Source organism: Eublepharis macularius, chromosome 5 (genome assembly GCF_028583425.1).
Source record: "Eublepharis macularius isolate TG4126 chromosome 5, MPM_Emac_v1.0, whole genome shotgun sequence".
Lineage (NCBI taxonomy): Eukaryota > Metazoa > Chordata > Lepidosauria > Squamata > Eublepharidae > Eublepharis > Eublepharis macularius.
The window spans coordinates 19,840,844-19,856,520 of record NC_072794.1 but is presented as its reverse complement, the minus strand read 5'-3'; the positions used below and the strand labels follow the sequence as shown (position 1 = coordinate 19,856,520).

The 15,677-nt window shown below is 44.5% G+C and overlaps 1 protein-coding gene across 1 annotated transcript in view; it reads left to right on the top strand.

The window, feature by feature from the left end:
* The window catches only part of SLC5A5 (solute carrier family 5 member 5), a 40,896-nt gene extending 30,415 nt beyond the window's left edge, over positions 1 to 10,481 (top strand). The window contains exons 11-15 of the mRNA XM_054981601.1: positions 945 to 1,031; positions 1,617 to 1,822; positions 4,975 to 5,078; positions 6,414 to 6,514; positions 7,269 to 10,481. Coding sequence (XP_054837576.1) covers positions 945 to 1,031; positions 1,617 to 1,822; positions 4,975 to 5,078; positions 6,414 to 6,514; positions 7,269 to 7,457 — 687 coding nt within the window. The 3' untranslated portion in view covers positions 7,458 to 10,481. The remainder of the gene's footprint in view (positions 1 to 944; positions 1,032 to 1,616; positions 1,823 to 4,974; positions 5,079 to 6,413; positions 6,515 to 7,268) is intronic.
* The last annotated feature ends 5,196 nt before the right edge of the window (positions 10,482 to 15,677 follow it).

Here is a 15,677-nt window from a genome sequence, read left to right as displayed (position 1 = left end):
TGACTTTTTCACTTTCCCCTCATCATACATCATTTTATAAACCTCTACCTGTCTCCACAGTTGCCAACCTCCAGGTGGGGCTTGGGTATCTCCTGCAATTACAACTGATCTCCCGTCTACAGAGATCAGTTCACCTGAAGAAAATGGCGCCTTTAGAGGGTAGACTCTATGAGTCTGTCTACCCGAGATGCTTCGTCAAGTGTTTGTCAAGTGTATGGAGATGCAATGTTAGCCAGGAAGTGTAGTTTAAAAAGACAGAGCAGGCAGAGATTGCTCCTTAGAGGGTTTTTAAATTTCATCTTTTCCTCCCCAAAGACTCTGTCAATTTTACCTCTCCAGAGGGCAGCAAAGAATGGAAATGGGCTGGAGCTACCTTCCAGAGCCGGGCTTGGACCTTGAGAGGTTATAAAGGGCTGAAGTTTCTCTTCTGGCATTTCACAGCCCCTTCACACAGTTCCAAAGCTTTTGCCCTGCCACTGGCTCTGTCTTTTTAAACTATCCTCCCCAGCTACCATTGCATCTCCTGACACGTGTTCTTCACGTGTCAGATGTCTCTACTAGAATGACTCTATGGCATTATACACTGCTGAGTTCTCTCCTGTACCCAAACTCCACTCTTCCTAGGCTCTACCCTTAAAATTTCCAGGAATCTCCCAACCTGGGACTGGCAACCTTAACTGTCCCTGTTTGACTGTTCTCTTTCCCTCAACTTAAAAAATCCTAAAATCTTTAGCCATTCACCATAGGGAAGATGTTCAATTGCTGGGTCATCCGGGCGACCCATTTCTGCACCGTGGAATTCATTGATCTGCAGACTTGTTGGATCTGAAGAAATTAAGAGCAGTTGGCGCATCCGGCCCAAACCAAACAGACCTGTCCTAGTTTCCCTTTCTTTCTCACCCTGATCCGTTCGGGTAACAGCCTTCTTTTCTATTTCTCCACAGGGTTCCTTCACAGTCATGGGAGTTATCAGCGGCCCTCTTCTTGGAGCGTTCATCTTGGGGATGTTCATACCTGCTTGCAACACAGTGGTGAGTTTCTAAAATGGAAGGTTACTTGAGTGTGGTGTTTGATCTTGTACGTTGTCTAACAAAAGGGTATTGGAAGGTGGATGTTGCACTTTGAAGAGGCTTGGGGCCTTCTTGGGCTCATAGCAACTGGCTCAGGCATCAATATCTGGTGTCTTTTGTAAAGTTTTTTAGGCACCAGGGTCTCAGCTCTCAGAAAAAAATGTTCACTAGACCCCCCTCAGGGAAGGAAGGCTGCGTGGTATAGCCCAGTCTGATCAGATCTTGGAAGCTAAGCAGGGTTGGTACTGGGATGGTACTTCCACCTAGGAAGACTCTGCAGAGGAAGGCAACGGCAAACCACCTCTGATTCTCACTTGCCCTGAAAACCCGCTTGCTAGGGTCACCATAAGTCAGTCGCGACTTGATGGCACTTAAATAAATACATAGGCATTTCTCAGATCCAAAGACAGATATTTGAGAGGGACTGGACAATTGGGATTATACATGGTAACTGGAGTTGAGACTGAATTTACACCTCTGCAGGTGGGTGATGGCCAAAGCAGCACTCTCTAATCCTCTGAATTTTGATTTCTCTTGTCCTTCTAGGGGGTTTTCTCTGGTCTAGGGGTTGGCTTTGTGCTCTCCTTCTGGGTAGCTGTGGGGGGCACCATCTACCCACCAAGTCCTGCCACCATGGGTGTTCTTCCATCCTATGGAGACTTCTGCCCGCTCTATAATGCCTCCGAGGGATTGAATGGCACTGTTGTCTTTGGGCCGCTGCCCCCACAAAACATCTCAGAACCCTTGGAAAGGTGAGACACGGGGAAGGGGGAGATGGAAGTGGCAAGGAGAATTACCTTTTTCAGTTATTATTAAACAGTAGTGGTAATAAAGTGGGGGCATTTTGGAGCCCAAAAGGCAGCTGCATCCAAATGTGGTTGCTTTGTTACATCTTGGTTATGCCTTTGGGGATCCCTTTTGTTGGATCACTTCCTTTGTGTCTTATGATGTCACTTCCTTTGAAGGAAAAGGAAAGAGGCAATGTACTTCAGCATGCCTCCATGTTTGAATGTTCATCCCAGAATGAAAGGTTATGACTGGATCCTTGTTCAGAATTGTTACCACTACCAGACTTCCTGGTTGGGTGGGAAATCAGAAAATTACTGAATGGGAAGTCAGAGATCATGCTGATAATCATCAGAGGCTGATAGAAGCCTTTTACCAAGCCCAAATGACCATATTTGCATTCTGGTATCTCTGAATTCTTAACTTTGAAAAACTCTCAGCTGAATAAGACCAGTTGGCTTTCCTTTTCGTATTTATTCACTCTGTTTATCTCTACATAATGAACACCTTTCTTAAATAAATGATAGTTCTCTTACTTTACCTCTGGCCTCTTTTAAGCACATTGCTACATTTCCAGTTATGTCTCTGAAAGGAGACTTCTCTCAAGATGATATAAACATGACAAGGGTGGTAATATTCTTGAAAAATCCATCCTGTGCCAGGGAGGATCTTGGGTGGGCAGTTCTGAGGGCATCAGATGGATGGAGCTTACAGCACTGTCACTTGAGGAGGGGGTAGGGTTGCCAGCCTCCAGGTAGTGGCTGGAGATCTCCCGGAATTACAACTGATCTTCAGGTCACAGAGATCAGTTCACCTGGAGAAAATGGCTACTTTGGGAGGTAGACTTTATGGGATTATGCCATACAAAGGTCTTTTTCCTCCCCAAACCCCACTTTCTCCAGGTTTCACCCCCCAGATCTCCAGGAATTTCCCAACTTGGAGCTGGCAACCCTAGGAGGGATGTTGTGGTTGCCTGTTGGAAATATGGGGGTAAGAATAATAATAATAATAACATTCGATTTATATACCGCCCTTCAGGACAACTTAATGCCCACTCAGAGTGGTTTACAAAGTGTTATTATTATTGTATTGTCGAAGGCTTTCACGGCCGGAGAACGATGGTTGTTGTGGGTTTTCCGGGCTGTATTGCCGTGGTCTTGGCATTGTAGTTCCTGACGTTTCGCCAGCAGCTGTGGCTGGCATCTTCAGAGGTGTAGCACCAAAAGACAGAGATCTCTCAGTGTCACAGTGTGGAAAAGATGTAGGTCATTTGTATCTACTCAGGAGGGGTGGGGTTGAGCTGAGTCATCCTGTGAGAGTTTCCCAGGGTGTGGAATGCTAATGGCGGGAGGCTTCACTGTATCCTGAGGAGGTTCTTTTGCATATGGATTGGTACTTGATGTGCTAATCTTCTCTGCAGGGCTATTGTCAAGGATAGAATGTTTTGTTAGCCTGGTGTTTTTCAGAACTGGCAACCATGCGCACAGGGAAGCCATTGAAATTCACAAGCACAAGCAAAACTTCAACAGGAAAGAAGAAACCTTAAGAATGAACCGAGCATGGTTGCCAGTTCTGAAAAACACCAGGCTAACAAAACATTCTATCCTTGACAATAGCCCTGCAGAGAAGATTAGCACATCAAGTACCAATCCATATGCAAAAGAACCTCCTCAGGATACAGTGAAGCCTCCCGCCATTAGCAGAGTAGATACAAATGACCTACATCTTTTCCACACTGTGACTACAACTACAATGCCAAGACCACGGCAATACAGCCCGGAAAACCCACAACAACCATCGTTATTATTATTATTACCCCACAACAATCACCCTGTGAGGTGGGTGGGGCTAAGAGAGCTCAAGAGAACTGTGACTCGCCCAAGGTCACCCAGCTGGCTTTGTGGAGGAGTGAGGAATCAAACCCGGCTCTCCAGATTAGAGTCCCGTGCTCTTAACCACTACACCAAACTGAACATAGGCAGCTGCTGATATTTGTTTTTAATCAAAGCGTTCTTATTTTAAACAGGGCCAGATCAATGGGGGGGCAGGGGGGTAGCCTGCCCCCGGCGCTGCCAAAGAGGGGGCGCCAGGCGCAGCTGCCACCCTGGGAACATGCGAGTGGCAAGACAGGGGGTGCGCTTGTCGCATGCCCCCTGTCCTGCGGAGCTGATGGTGGCAGCGCGGGTGGCTGGAAGGCCACCCGCGCCATTTGCTTGCCCTGCAGGACAAGGGGTGGCTGGTGTCATGGAATGCCATCATCACACAGTGCCAGGAGCTCGCACGCGCTGTGCGCACATGCAACAGGCCAGACTTCGGTTGCCCTGGGCCCGAAGAATCAGGATCCAGCCCTGATTCTAAAACCACTCTTTAAATGAAAACAGACACGTCACCATGTCTGGGGGGAAGCCTTAGCTGGTGCGAATCAGTAGTCCATGTAAGGTGGCGCACCCACAGGCCACAGCATAGTAAAGACAATTTTCCTCATGTGGAGGCAGAAAATGTGACCTCTAAGCAACAGCAAGGAAGCCCCACAAATGTCCAGGAACACCAGGGAAGTGAAAGAAATATTGGCATATTACAGCATCAGACCTTCCAGATTTAGAATGGTGGTCCACGAGCCAGGAAATGACCACTCAGATCTTGCATCTGTCACAGACTTCCCTGGGCTGCAGTCCATTGCAAGTTTACTAGGGAGTAAATCACATCGAACACAACGAGATGTCTTTTGGAGTAGATATGCATAGCACTGGGCTCCATATAGCTTTATACCAGCTGGCATTTATCTTCTGCTTCTTCCACTGTCTGCAATAATGGCATCCTACTTTTCAAGGAAAGCATCATAGAAAGGATTGCGGAAGCCCTTTGAACGCCTGAAATATATGCTGAACATCTTTGTTAATATTGTCTCAGTTACAAGGTGACATGAATAGAGAAGACATTGGAGGTAGCTGTAGGAGCCGCTGAACCCAACTGATCACACGACAATTGTTAATACATATTATGTTTTTTTTATGAGATTGTATGAATGCTGTTGCTTCACAGCATCTCAGTTACAATTTTAACAAACACTTTGGCTGGGTCGTTTCCTGTGTTTTTTACGATGTCACTTCATTTGCAGGCCGGCTATTGCAGATGACTTCTATGCCATGTCATACCTATACTACGGCGCCTTGGGAACCCTGAGCACCGTCATTGTAGGGATTTTTGTGAGCTGCCTAACAGGTACTCAGCAGTGTGTGCATGTTAGACTATGATTGTTTTGTACTGAGAGCCAAGCTACAAGTGACGCCTGACACAGGTTGGACACTTGTCAGTTTACCTCAAGTTTTAATGGGAAGTGTAGGCATCCTGGTCTCCATTTAATTGAAGTTTACAACCCCCCCCCCACATACACCCAGCAAAGGGGAAGGGGGGCACCTAGTGAGAGCCCAATGCCTGCACTCCCCTCCCGATCGCATGTTCTCCCTCCCATAGACTGCCTCTCTGTAAACTTCAATTAAATGGAGAGCCAAGCTGCAAGACCAGAACGCCTACATTTCCCATCAAAACTTGAGGGAAGCTGACAAGTGTCCAACTTGTGTCAGGCATTACTTGTAGCTTGGCTCTCACAGTCTTTTTTTAGCACAGTGGTTAAGTGGTTCGGCTGCAAATTAGCTCTCTACTGGTTCGAATCCCACTATTGCCATGAGCTCAATAGGCAGGCTCAATAGGCAGTAGTAGTAGTAGTAGTAGTAGTAGTAGTAGTAGTAGTAGTAGTAGTAGTAGTAGTAATAATAATAATAATAATAATAATAATAATAATAAACTGTGCTTATATACCACTCTTCTAGACAGTTACTGCCCAGAGCGGGGCAGTAAGCCACTCCTCTCAGCTCCAGCTCCCCAGCTGTATTGTGGGGATAATAATAACACTAACTTGTTCACTGCTCTGGGTGAGGCACTAAACTGTCTAGAATAGCACTATATAAGTGCAGTTATCATCATCATCATTTGAGTTTCACACAACACAATAAATAATAAATAAAGATCACATGTTATCATTGATTGGTCTTGCTGAGCTGATACGAGTTTCCACCAGAGACCTAAGTATCAGCCAGGTATCGGTGCAATATGTACACTGTTCCAAGTAACGCCATCTTTTGCAGTTCTGTAGGTGTTATATCAGAAAGCTGCAGTTTTTCCATATAAGTTGCGAAGCTTTTTGAAATGTTACTATTATAAGCTGATGGATGGAGCCTGTCTCATTGATCTTTCTTTAAAAAAACCTGGCTAGCAATCAGTTTCAAGGAGAAGGAAGTATTTCAACTGTGTAGTATCCCTTCCTCAAATCAGTTACCTTTGGTCAACCCATCTCTGTTTCTGCACCAGAGAGGCCCATGAAAATAGACAGGCTGAGATGGATGCTAGGGACTGAGTACTTCTGTTCATTGCCAAAACCAGTGAGTCATTCTGCTAGTTAACAAGGTCATTGGCAGGGCAGCTGCCAAAGCCTCTGGCAGGTCTAGACTTTGTGATCTGCCCAGATTTCCTCCCTCACTTTCTTAGGTTTTATTTCAGGTCCTGCAAAAAGATGCACCAAGCAGCCAGGTGTCCTGTGGTGGGATATCATGAAGCAGACCTCTTCAGTCTCACCGGAGGCGAAGAAACCTTTCTCCAAGGTGAATGGAGTGGAAAACTGGAGTGGGGGTATATTGTGGGAGAACACTGGAATGGAAGGTTCCAGCCAGTGATATAAACACAGACATCTCCATGTTTTAGGTGGGCTTTTAAAAGGTTTTATATAGCACCGGATGTATATCTTTTATGCAATCTGAAGATTATTTGAGATTTTTACAAATTGATGGCGCATATTTTTTTTTAAATAAAAATATTTTCAAATCCGGAGTGGTGTGATCATGACATCACAGTCACTAGCCAATCAACCTCATACTTAGCCAGCTACTGCTGCAAACAGATAGAACAGATGAATTTTTCCTGAGCTCAGTCTTGGACAGAAATATGGTATTAAAAAAAAAAGATTGCAGAACTTTTAAACGCAGGGTTTGTCAAGACAGAGATTTTGACATTGCAGCCACCAACTGATCACGAAAGCGCACAGTTGACTACTTCGGTAAATCTGCAGAACTTGTTTCCCCCTAAACATAACCCTGTAGGGGGTCAGGCCGGGATGTGGTGAATGTTCTTCCAGTTCATAGTGGCTGCTGTTTAAAGAAACATTGTGTACACCCCCCAAATGCTAATTTCTCTAGCCAACACAAGATTCCATGCTTGTGCACCACGAGCACATCATCCTGGGATATACCATGAGCACATCATCCTGGGATATATGCAGCCTTGCTGATGGGTGGCAGTGAAGGTGACTGGATTTCTTAGCCCTGCCTTATTCTTTGCATTTGTCTCCTTTCCGCACAGGTTTCTGGAGATTCTCCTGATTTGCAAAAAAAGGCCTTTGATTCAACTTCCCAGGTGTCCGGGTTTTTGGCTGAGGACAAGGCTCTGATGGCTAAGGCGGAGAGTTCGGACGGTTCTGAGGAGTCCCTCTGTCTGTGCACCCCCCTGGAACACAGCTGTTTCCACCTGCTTAGAGAGACTGATGTGTAGGTGGCCCCAGATTCTGGAGGTGAGAGGCCATCCTGAACAGCTGTGTACGGGAGAAGATCCTTCTCAATTGAGAGATACGGACAAGGGAGTGTCTTCAGCCAAACCAAGCTACAATCTTGGAAGGTTTTTTTTTTAAAAAAAAACATAGAGATTTGGCTGAGCTACTTGGCTCCTTCTGTTAAGTACCACTTGAAAACCCATCCAACCACTGTAGCTCAAGAACTACATCCTCTCGTGTCTTACCTGAATGGGGAAGCAGTTTAAACATCGTGAGCAGGAGGGAACAAACACACAGCAGAGGAAAGAGCAAGTCAAGAAGCCGCAAACCTTGGCTCGCGAGCTCTTGAAGATGCCCCAGCATAAGAACCTTCCTCTGCTGGCAAGCTCCACGTACGTTTTCATACGGAAAGAGACTGAAACGGCAAAGATGATTCCTGATGAGGAAGTTCAAGAATCGCTTTCTCTCCCCACTTCCAATCTCTCCCCCCTCATTTAAATGCTAGTTTTTCTTTGACTCATAGAAGTACCACAAAGCCTGTGCCAACTCTCGTTGAATGCCAGGATTTCAGTCGGAAAACTCAGAAGTCTCTCATTTGCTGGCTGGATGCAATGACCGCTGCTTAAGTGATGTTCATTTTCTGCGCTGACAGCACCATGTAATGCTCTCATGCTTATCCCTCGTTCTCATCTACTACCCCCGATATAATCATATCTTGTTAACAATCCTACAAGAATAATGTGGTTGTCATTCCTCTTCATTGTTCTGGTTTTCTGCCTTTTCCATACTTCCTAGCTGTATCTAGCTGTATCCGAAGAAGTGAGTTGTGGCTCACAAAAGCTCATACCCTACCACAAATTTTGTTAGTCTTATAGGTGTTACTGGACTCTTGCTTTTTTTCTGCTGCTATAGTCAGACTAACATGGTTACCCATCTTGAGCCATACTTGCTGTTTGGAATAACTGACTCATAATTCTTTGCAGTGCATGAAAGAATCCCTAGGACAATGTATTTAATGGGGCCATTCTAGGCGGGGTTTTTCCTGCCCTGGAGGACCATAGGAACAACTCAAAATGCATGATTGTCCGAGTTCTTACATCTCTGCTCCTTCAGAATGTTTGGATCTAGTGCTGGTCTTTTTGAGGGTGGAGTTTAGGGAGGGGAGAGAACCCAGCAGGGAATAATGCCATAGAGTTCACCTTCCAAAGCAGCCATTTTCTCCAGGGGAACTGATCACTATGGCCTGGAGATCAGTTGTAATTCCAGGAGATCTCCAGCTACCACCTGGAGACTGGTAACCCTAGAAGGCCAAGAAAAAAAGGAAATCAGGGTTCAAATCCACAGTCAAGAAGTTCTTTTAATGGCCTCTTCCATAGCCTAATCTCTCCCAAAATGTGGTTGAAAACCTCAATAAAATTACTTCCAAGGCACTTTTTATGCTAATGAATGATGATAAAAATAATTAATAATCTCAATCTTTTACAAATAATAAGAATATAGGTTTTAGATGTAGGTACTGCTTGGGAAAGCAGATTGGGTCAGAGTCATTGAGTAATTCCGCACATGTTTGATAATGCACTTCCAATCCTCAGATCATTTGGAACTGATTTTTTGGTGTGTGGAACAAAAAATCCACCTCAAACAATTAATGATATGCATTGAAAGTGCATTATCCAACGTGTACGGAATCAGCCATAGTTACCAGATGAGTTTTAGTTGCAAGAAACCACCCGTAAGAAGTTATTGTTAACGCAAACCCTAGTACTGGTGCCTCCATCAAGTGCTTAGTTTGTATCTACTAGCACCTCAGCTATATCATTTCCCATTACAGGCAGGAGCTCATAAGACTGAATGGTCTTTCATACTGTAAAAAATCCCCTCCACACAGAAAACTAACATATCAGGGAAAATGGTCTAGTTTAACCTTTGCCATGATATGCTATGTTTTTATAAGCACAGTTAGAATGACCTTGCTGACCACTGTGTGAAACAGGATGCTAGACTAGACGAGCCACTCATTTGATCCATCAGGGCTCCTCTTATGTTCCCCACTGAGCTGGGAAACTAGGAGTCCAATGACTCTTCTCAATGTATATGCATGCTTCGGGTTTCTGCTATAATGGGCCACGACCTAAGACCTCCTGCCTTAGCCAACGGCTGCATGTTTAATTTGAAACAAGAGTTAATATTGACTTTTGTGCAGTATTTCTGTTTGCATGTAGCCTCCTTTCCAAGAACTTCACTGATGGCCTCACCTCCCTTGGCAGAGGCACGGGAATAAAACTGCCCACATGTCTTATCCATAAGCCACATGCTTTATCCATCTTCCAAATACTGTATCTAAATGCTAGCAACTAGATAGCATCCACAGCAAATATCAGGTGGACGAACGGGGCAAACACGAGCGGCTTGTTGTTGACATTTCTGTTGACTATGTTCTGATAGAGGGCCAGTGCTGGAAGATCAGCGCTCAGAATGGAAACAAAAAGAGGCATGCACAAAGTTTGAAAGGGAGACATGTGCTTCACAACAAGGGTTGCCATACAGCATCCATGAAGCAAATGGAGGCTCCTCTCAAACTCAATTTAGGTTCCTGAGAGGTGTAGAACTTGGCCAGGAAGAAAGAACATGTCCAACTGATCGAAACCACTATGCCTGCCAGAGATTTTCTGTTGTTACAGATAGAGAGGAGCCCACACTAGAACTTCATGACTTGCAAGAGCCTTGCATAAAAGGACCTTAGGGTAAAGTGTTTATCTGTCCGCAACTACACTCTACGGGTTGCTGGAACCTCTGACCACTCTTATTATTCATTAAGTGCAACAATTACATCTGTTCTAATCCCTTACACAGGGACTCACTCCTGGACGATTTACAAGAGGTCTCTTTCTGCTATAACTCCTCCCAGCTCCCACTACTTTGTCTGTGATTTTGGCTATAAAAGTCTGTAAAAAACCCAATCCACAAATGCATCTGAAGAAGTGAAGTGTGACTCACAAGCTTTGGAATAAACTCATAAAACTGCCTCTTGATTTGTTTTACTTTGCCTTCAATCGAGTTTGGCCATTAGTCCACCTTGGCCAGGATTGTCTAGCAGGTACTCTTTAAGGTCTCCAAACTAAGAAAGGTGTTTCCCGATGCCCTTTATACTAGAGATAATTTAACTGGGAATTGCACCTGGTACCTTGTGTATGCAAAGCTAGGAAACCACTATTAAGGCGAGAAATGTTTTCTTTGTGCACAAAGTGGTCCTCTCTTCTGAGGAAATCCTAGTCAGGGGAGCAGGGATAAGGTTTTAAACAAAATTTTTAGTACCGCACTGAATTACAATTCCCAACATTCTTTGGCAGAAACTACAGGAGTCCAAATGATAAAAATCTGTGAGTTGTCTGTAGTGTCCCTTGGAGTTTCCAAATTATTCAGCTGTGAATCTGCATCCCCACAAATCCCATGCCTTTCTTGTGATAAGCAAGTAACTTCAAAGTTTCCTTCTTGGCATGAGTGTATCCCATTCCCACTAACATGTGGGTAAGAGTTAAACAAAACAGATACAAATCATGTGTTAGTATGTCCATCAAATGTAAATTGTATGCTGGTGTAACCTCAATTTGCCTCAGGGCCATGCAAAGAAGGAAGAGGAGGCTTAACCCTTCAACACCGTTTGGTTTTTACTATTAAACACTAGACATCCTGCTTTGCAATTAGTAGTTTGAAGGGAGGAAAAATTCCTCCTAGATGCAAGGGTGGGTGCTGATCCCCCCACAGGTGACCTCTGATTCCTTTCTAAGCTCTCCCCCATCCCCCTGAAGCAGCATTTTGGGATGTGCTTTGGAGTACTGCGGGAGGGAGGAATCAATAAAAAGCATCTCCTTGCACATGTAGAAATCTAAGTGTGATCCAAGCCAGTGGGCTGATAAAGAATTCAGCCTACCAGGAAATCAGGAGATCGGTCCAGTACTATCAAGAAGTATCTGGAGATTTGGGGATGGAGCCTGGAGATGAGAGGGTTTGGGAGGGAAGGGGCTTTAGCAGGGTGTAATACCAGAGAGTAATTGTTGTTCCGAAAGATCTCCAGCCCCTGCCTGGATGCTGGAAACCCTTGGAGCTAGGCGCTAGAATACATTGAGTGGGACTGAAATGGGGGCTTGCACCAGCCAAGTGGCAGCAGCAAACGGAAGGCTGTTGTTCCCTGCTTGAAATGCTCTGTTGATGTCATGAGTGAGTGCCACTGAGCTACACCCATCTCCTTCCTACGGCTCTGCTATCAAACTGAACAAATTCTGGCCCAAGCCTGGGTTCTATTTTGGATTTTAGTGTTCAGCTTCAGAAGGGTGCAGAACCTGGCAGTTGAGGCCAACTCTCTGACTACGAGCCAAGCTACAAGTGACTTTTTTCACACGTAGAACACTTGATCGTTTTTGCAAGTTTTCCTGAGAACTGAAGTCCCAGTGTCCTTCCCCTCTCTGTTAGAATCACTGCCTGAAGAGCCAGAGAAAGCCAGCAGCAGCAGTAGCTTTTGCAAATCCAGAGCAGCTCCCCGGGAGCAAGACGCCTAGGGAGAAAGCTGCAGCTGCCCGCCCCCAAAGATCGTTGAGAGCAGGCTTGTGACTGGAGGAACGATTTGCAAAAGCTGCTGCTGCCGGCTTTCTCTGGCTCTTCAGGCAGCGATTCTAACAGAGAGGGGAAGGACACTGGGACTTCAGTTCCCAGGAAAACTTGCGAAAACGATCAAGTGTTCTATACGTGAAAAAAGTCACTTGTAGCTTGGCTCTACATCTCTGCACTACAGAAAAACAATAAGTCACATAGAAAGTTGTTTCTCTGGCAGAGGTGCAAAGGGAGCCCAATGCTAGTGGGATGTAATTATTTCTCTCCCTTGGACTGATAAAAATTACAGTAATGTTTAGGGAGCTCTTGAGGGTTTTGATGCTCCAAGTGAATAACAAGAAATCGAGGACTAAACATGTTTGGAGTGAGCATGTCATAAATATGCCCCGAGCGCTTTGCAGTCAGATGCTTTTCCCATCCCCAGCCGGGAATTTTCTTACAGGCTGCCTGTCAGGTTCTGTCCTGTAATTTGGCTACTGATAGAAGAGGGAAGGCTGCTTGGTCATGCTGCTCTTCTCTTGGCACCTGCCTCAAGCCACCCTTGGACCGAATGCCTCTGGCCAAGATTCTTCCCACTTCAGAAAGACTATTACAGACCAGGAGACCGTATGGTTGGTGGGATTTAGCCCCGTCTCAGAACTACAGTGATACGTGTGACCTTTGGAAAACCTCCCAAATTCATCCCTACTGCACAGTAAGTTTCCTCAGAAGGGTTTTGGGGTTGGTATGCTTTTAGCCCAGACAGGAAATCCCCATGGCACTTCTAGAAATGAAAATCCAGGTTGCCAGGGAGAAGGGTAAATCTAGGGAGAGAGGCTGTTAGATTCCAGGGAGGAGGAACTGACGGGAGTCCGGGGTTCCATGACAAGAATGTGGAAAAGGTTAAGAGATGCTGATTTCCCATTTCGACACTGAGAGCTTCATCCCATGTATAATGACTGCCATTTAGGTTTAAAAGAAGATGAGACAAATACCTGGAGGAGAGATTTGGCAAACTGCAATTAGACACAATAGTTGAACGAAACATTCATTTCAGAAGCAGTCTACCTCAGAAAGAAAATTTTCTACCTCATATATGTGGTCTTTTTTCCTGTCAGCTTTCTTCACTGTCCAACTTTCACATCCACACATAGTAATGGGGAATACCATAGTTTGGATTGTCTTGATCTTGGTTCCCAGAGAGACATCTTTATCTTTAGGGATCTTCTCTAGCTCCCTCACAGCTGCTCTTCCGAGTCTCAATCTTCTGATTTCTTCATTGCAGTCTCCCTTTTCATTGATGATTAAGGCAAGGAATAGAAAATCTTGAACAATTTTAATTTCCTCATTGTCAACTTTAAAGTGGTGTGATTCCTCAGTAGTCATTACTTTTGTCTTTTTGATGTTCAGCTGTAATCCTGCTTTGGCGCTTTCTCTTTCAACCTTCATCAACAGTCGTTTCAAGTCTTCACTATTTTCTGCCAGTAACATGGTGTCATCTGCATATCTCAAATTATTAATGTTCCTCCCACCAATTTCCACACCACCTTCTTCTAGATCTAATCCAGCTTTCCTTATGATATACTTGTGAAAGTTGGACAGTGAAGAAAGATGACAGGAAGAAAATTGATTCATTTGAAATGTGGTGCTGGAGGAGAGTTTTGTGAATACCATGGACAACCAAAAAGACAAATAAGTGGGTACTAGATCAAATCAAGCCTGAATTATCCCTAGAAGCTAAAATGACAAAAATGAGGCTATCGTACTTTGGTCACATCATGAAAAGACAAGATTCTCTGGAAAAGTCAATTATGCTAGGAAAAGTGGAAGGCAGTAAGAAAAGAGGAAGAGCCAAAATGAGATGACTTGACCCAATAAAAGAAGCCACGTCCTCCAGTTTTCAGGATCTGAGCAAGTCTGTTAATGATAGGATGTGTGGGAGGTCTTTCCTTCATAGGTTTGCCATAGGTCAGAGGCGACTTGATGGCACATAAGCACATAACACAATATGTGGTCTCACTTTCTCTAAAGCCTATACTATTGCCAAACATTATCTTTCTATTTTTGCCAAATTAGCTAAGTTTAAATATTATCAAAACCCCTAACACACTCCTATGAAGTTTACATTATCTGGTAAACATTTTTTCCATGATTCTTGAAGTATGTTGCTAGGGCTCTCAAGTTCCTGGCAAACCGTTTGCAGTTATTAAGGACAGTTGAATACATTGCGTTGCACTTTTGTTTCGAACATTGGAGAAACAGCGCCCTCCTGAGTTGCAAACTCAACGCTTGCCTATCCTTCTAATCCGCCATTAGGTCCAAAAGTCCATGTGAATACCTAAGGGATTAATAAGCATCTAGGAATTAAATGCTATTTACTGTTAACTCTATAAGGCAATTTTTTCTTAGGTACATGTATAGCTTTTTTCAGCTGGAACGTGGGGGAACGGAGTTCCGGAACTTCTTGAAAATGGTCACATGGCTGCTAGCCCTGCCCCCTGATCTCCAGACAGAGGGGAGTTTAGATTGCCTTCCGCGCCACTTGGTGGTGCGGAGGGCAATCTAAACTCCCCTCTGTCTGGAGATCAGAGGGCGGGGCTACCAGCCATGTGACCATTTTCTCCAAGGGTAACCCACTGAGTTCCACCACCTCTTTTCCCAGAAAAAAAGAACTTGGTACATGCTATCCCATGCTATCCTAGAGGATGTTAGGAATGGAAAGGATCTGTCACCATCCGTATGAACTGATATCCTTCTTATAAAGCTGTCTGTTTCCAAGCTATAATAATGTGTATATAGAAAATACCACATTCCATTTCTTTAAAACAAACCTGACCATATGTGTCACAGCCCCCTTTCTCATCTGGTTGAAATAAAGACCTAGTTTCTCCAGGAGCTCTTTTTGTGTGTGTGAAGGAATCGTAATGGGCTTTTTTCTTGCTGCATTTAAAGACTGCAGATTCCCTCAACCCTTTTCTTTTCTTAGGTTTTTAAAGACTCTTTGATGCTCTGTAGATGGAAAGACACACCTGTGCACTGGAATGGTACCTCAAGTACTGGTAAAGGGCAACGTGTAGAATTGTCCCTACTTTTATCTACAGCTTTGGAAATACAGCAAGACTGACAAAAACCAGTAATGTCCTGCTATCTACGAGGCCAGTAAAAGTTTTGTGTTAGTCTCTCCCTAGTCTGTTCCACTCCCAACAATTTCATTTAATACTTTTAAGGCACTTTTAACTGGTTATGCAGTCCTCTGTTTATCTGAGATATTAAACCTTGCTTCCTAAGTTATAGGCCTTTTCCGTGTCCCCCTCCCAAAAAATAGCGCAAAAGTTTCAGAACGACGCACCTTCATGGCGTGATTTTCCATCATCACTTTGCTTTGTGGCTTGTTTTCTGATGTCATCACGCCACGAAGCTGTGATGTTGGGAAATCACGCTATGAAGACGTCGTTCAGTAAGTTTTGCGCTATTTTTCAGGATGAGGAGAAGACATGTGGAAACAGCCATAGCCTCTGTGCTTTTCTCCTCCAGAATATTTTCAGGCTCATCTGGGATAGGTTCTCTTACTCCCTCACCCACATTTTTGCTTTTAATGGAAATCATTTTATGGTCAGCATGTACACCTTCTTGGA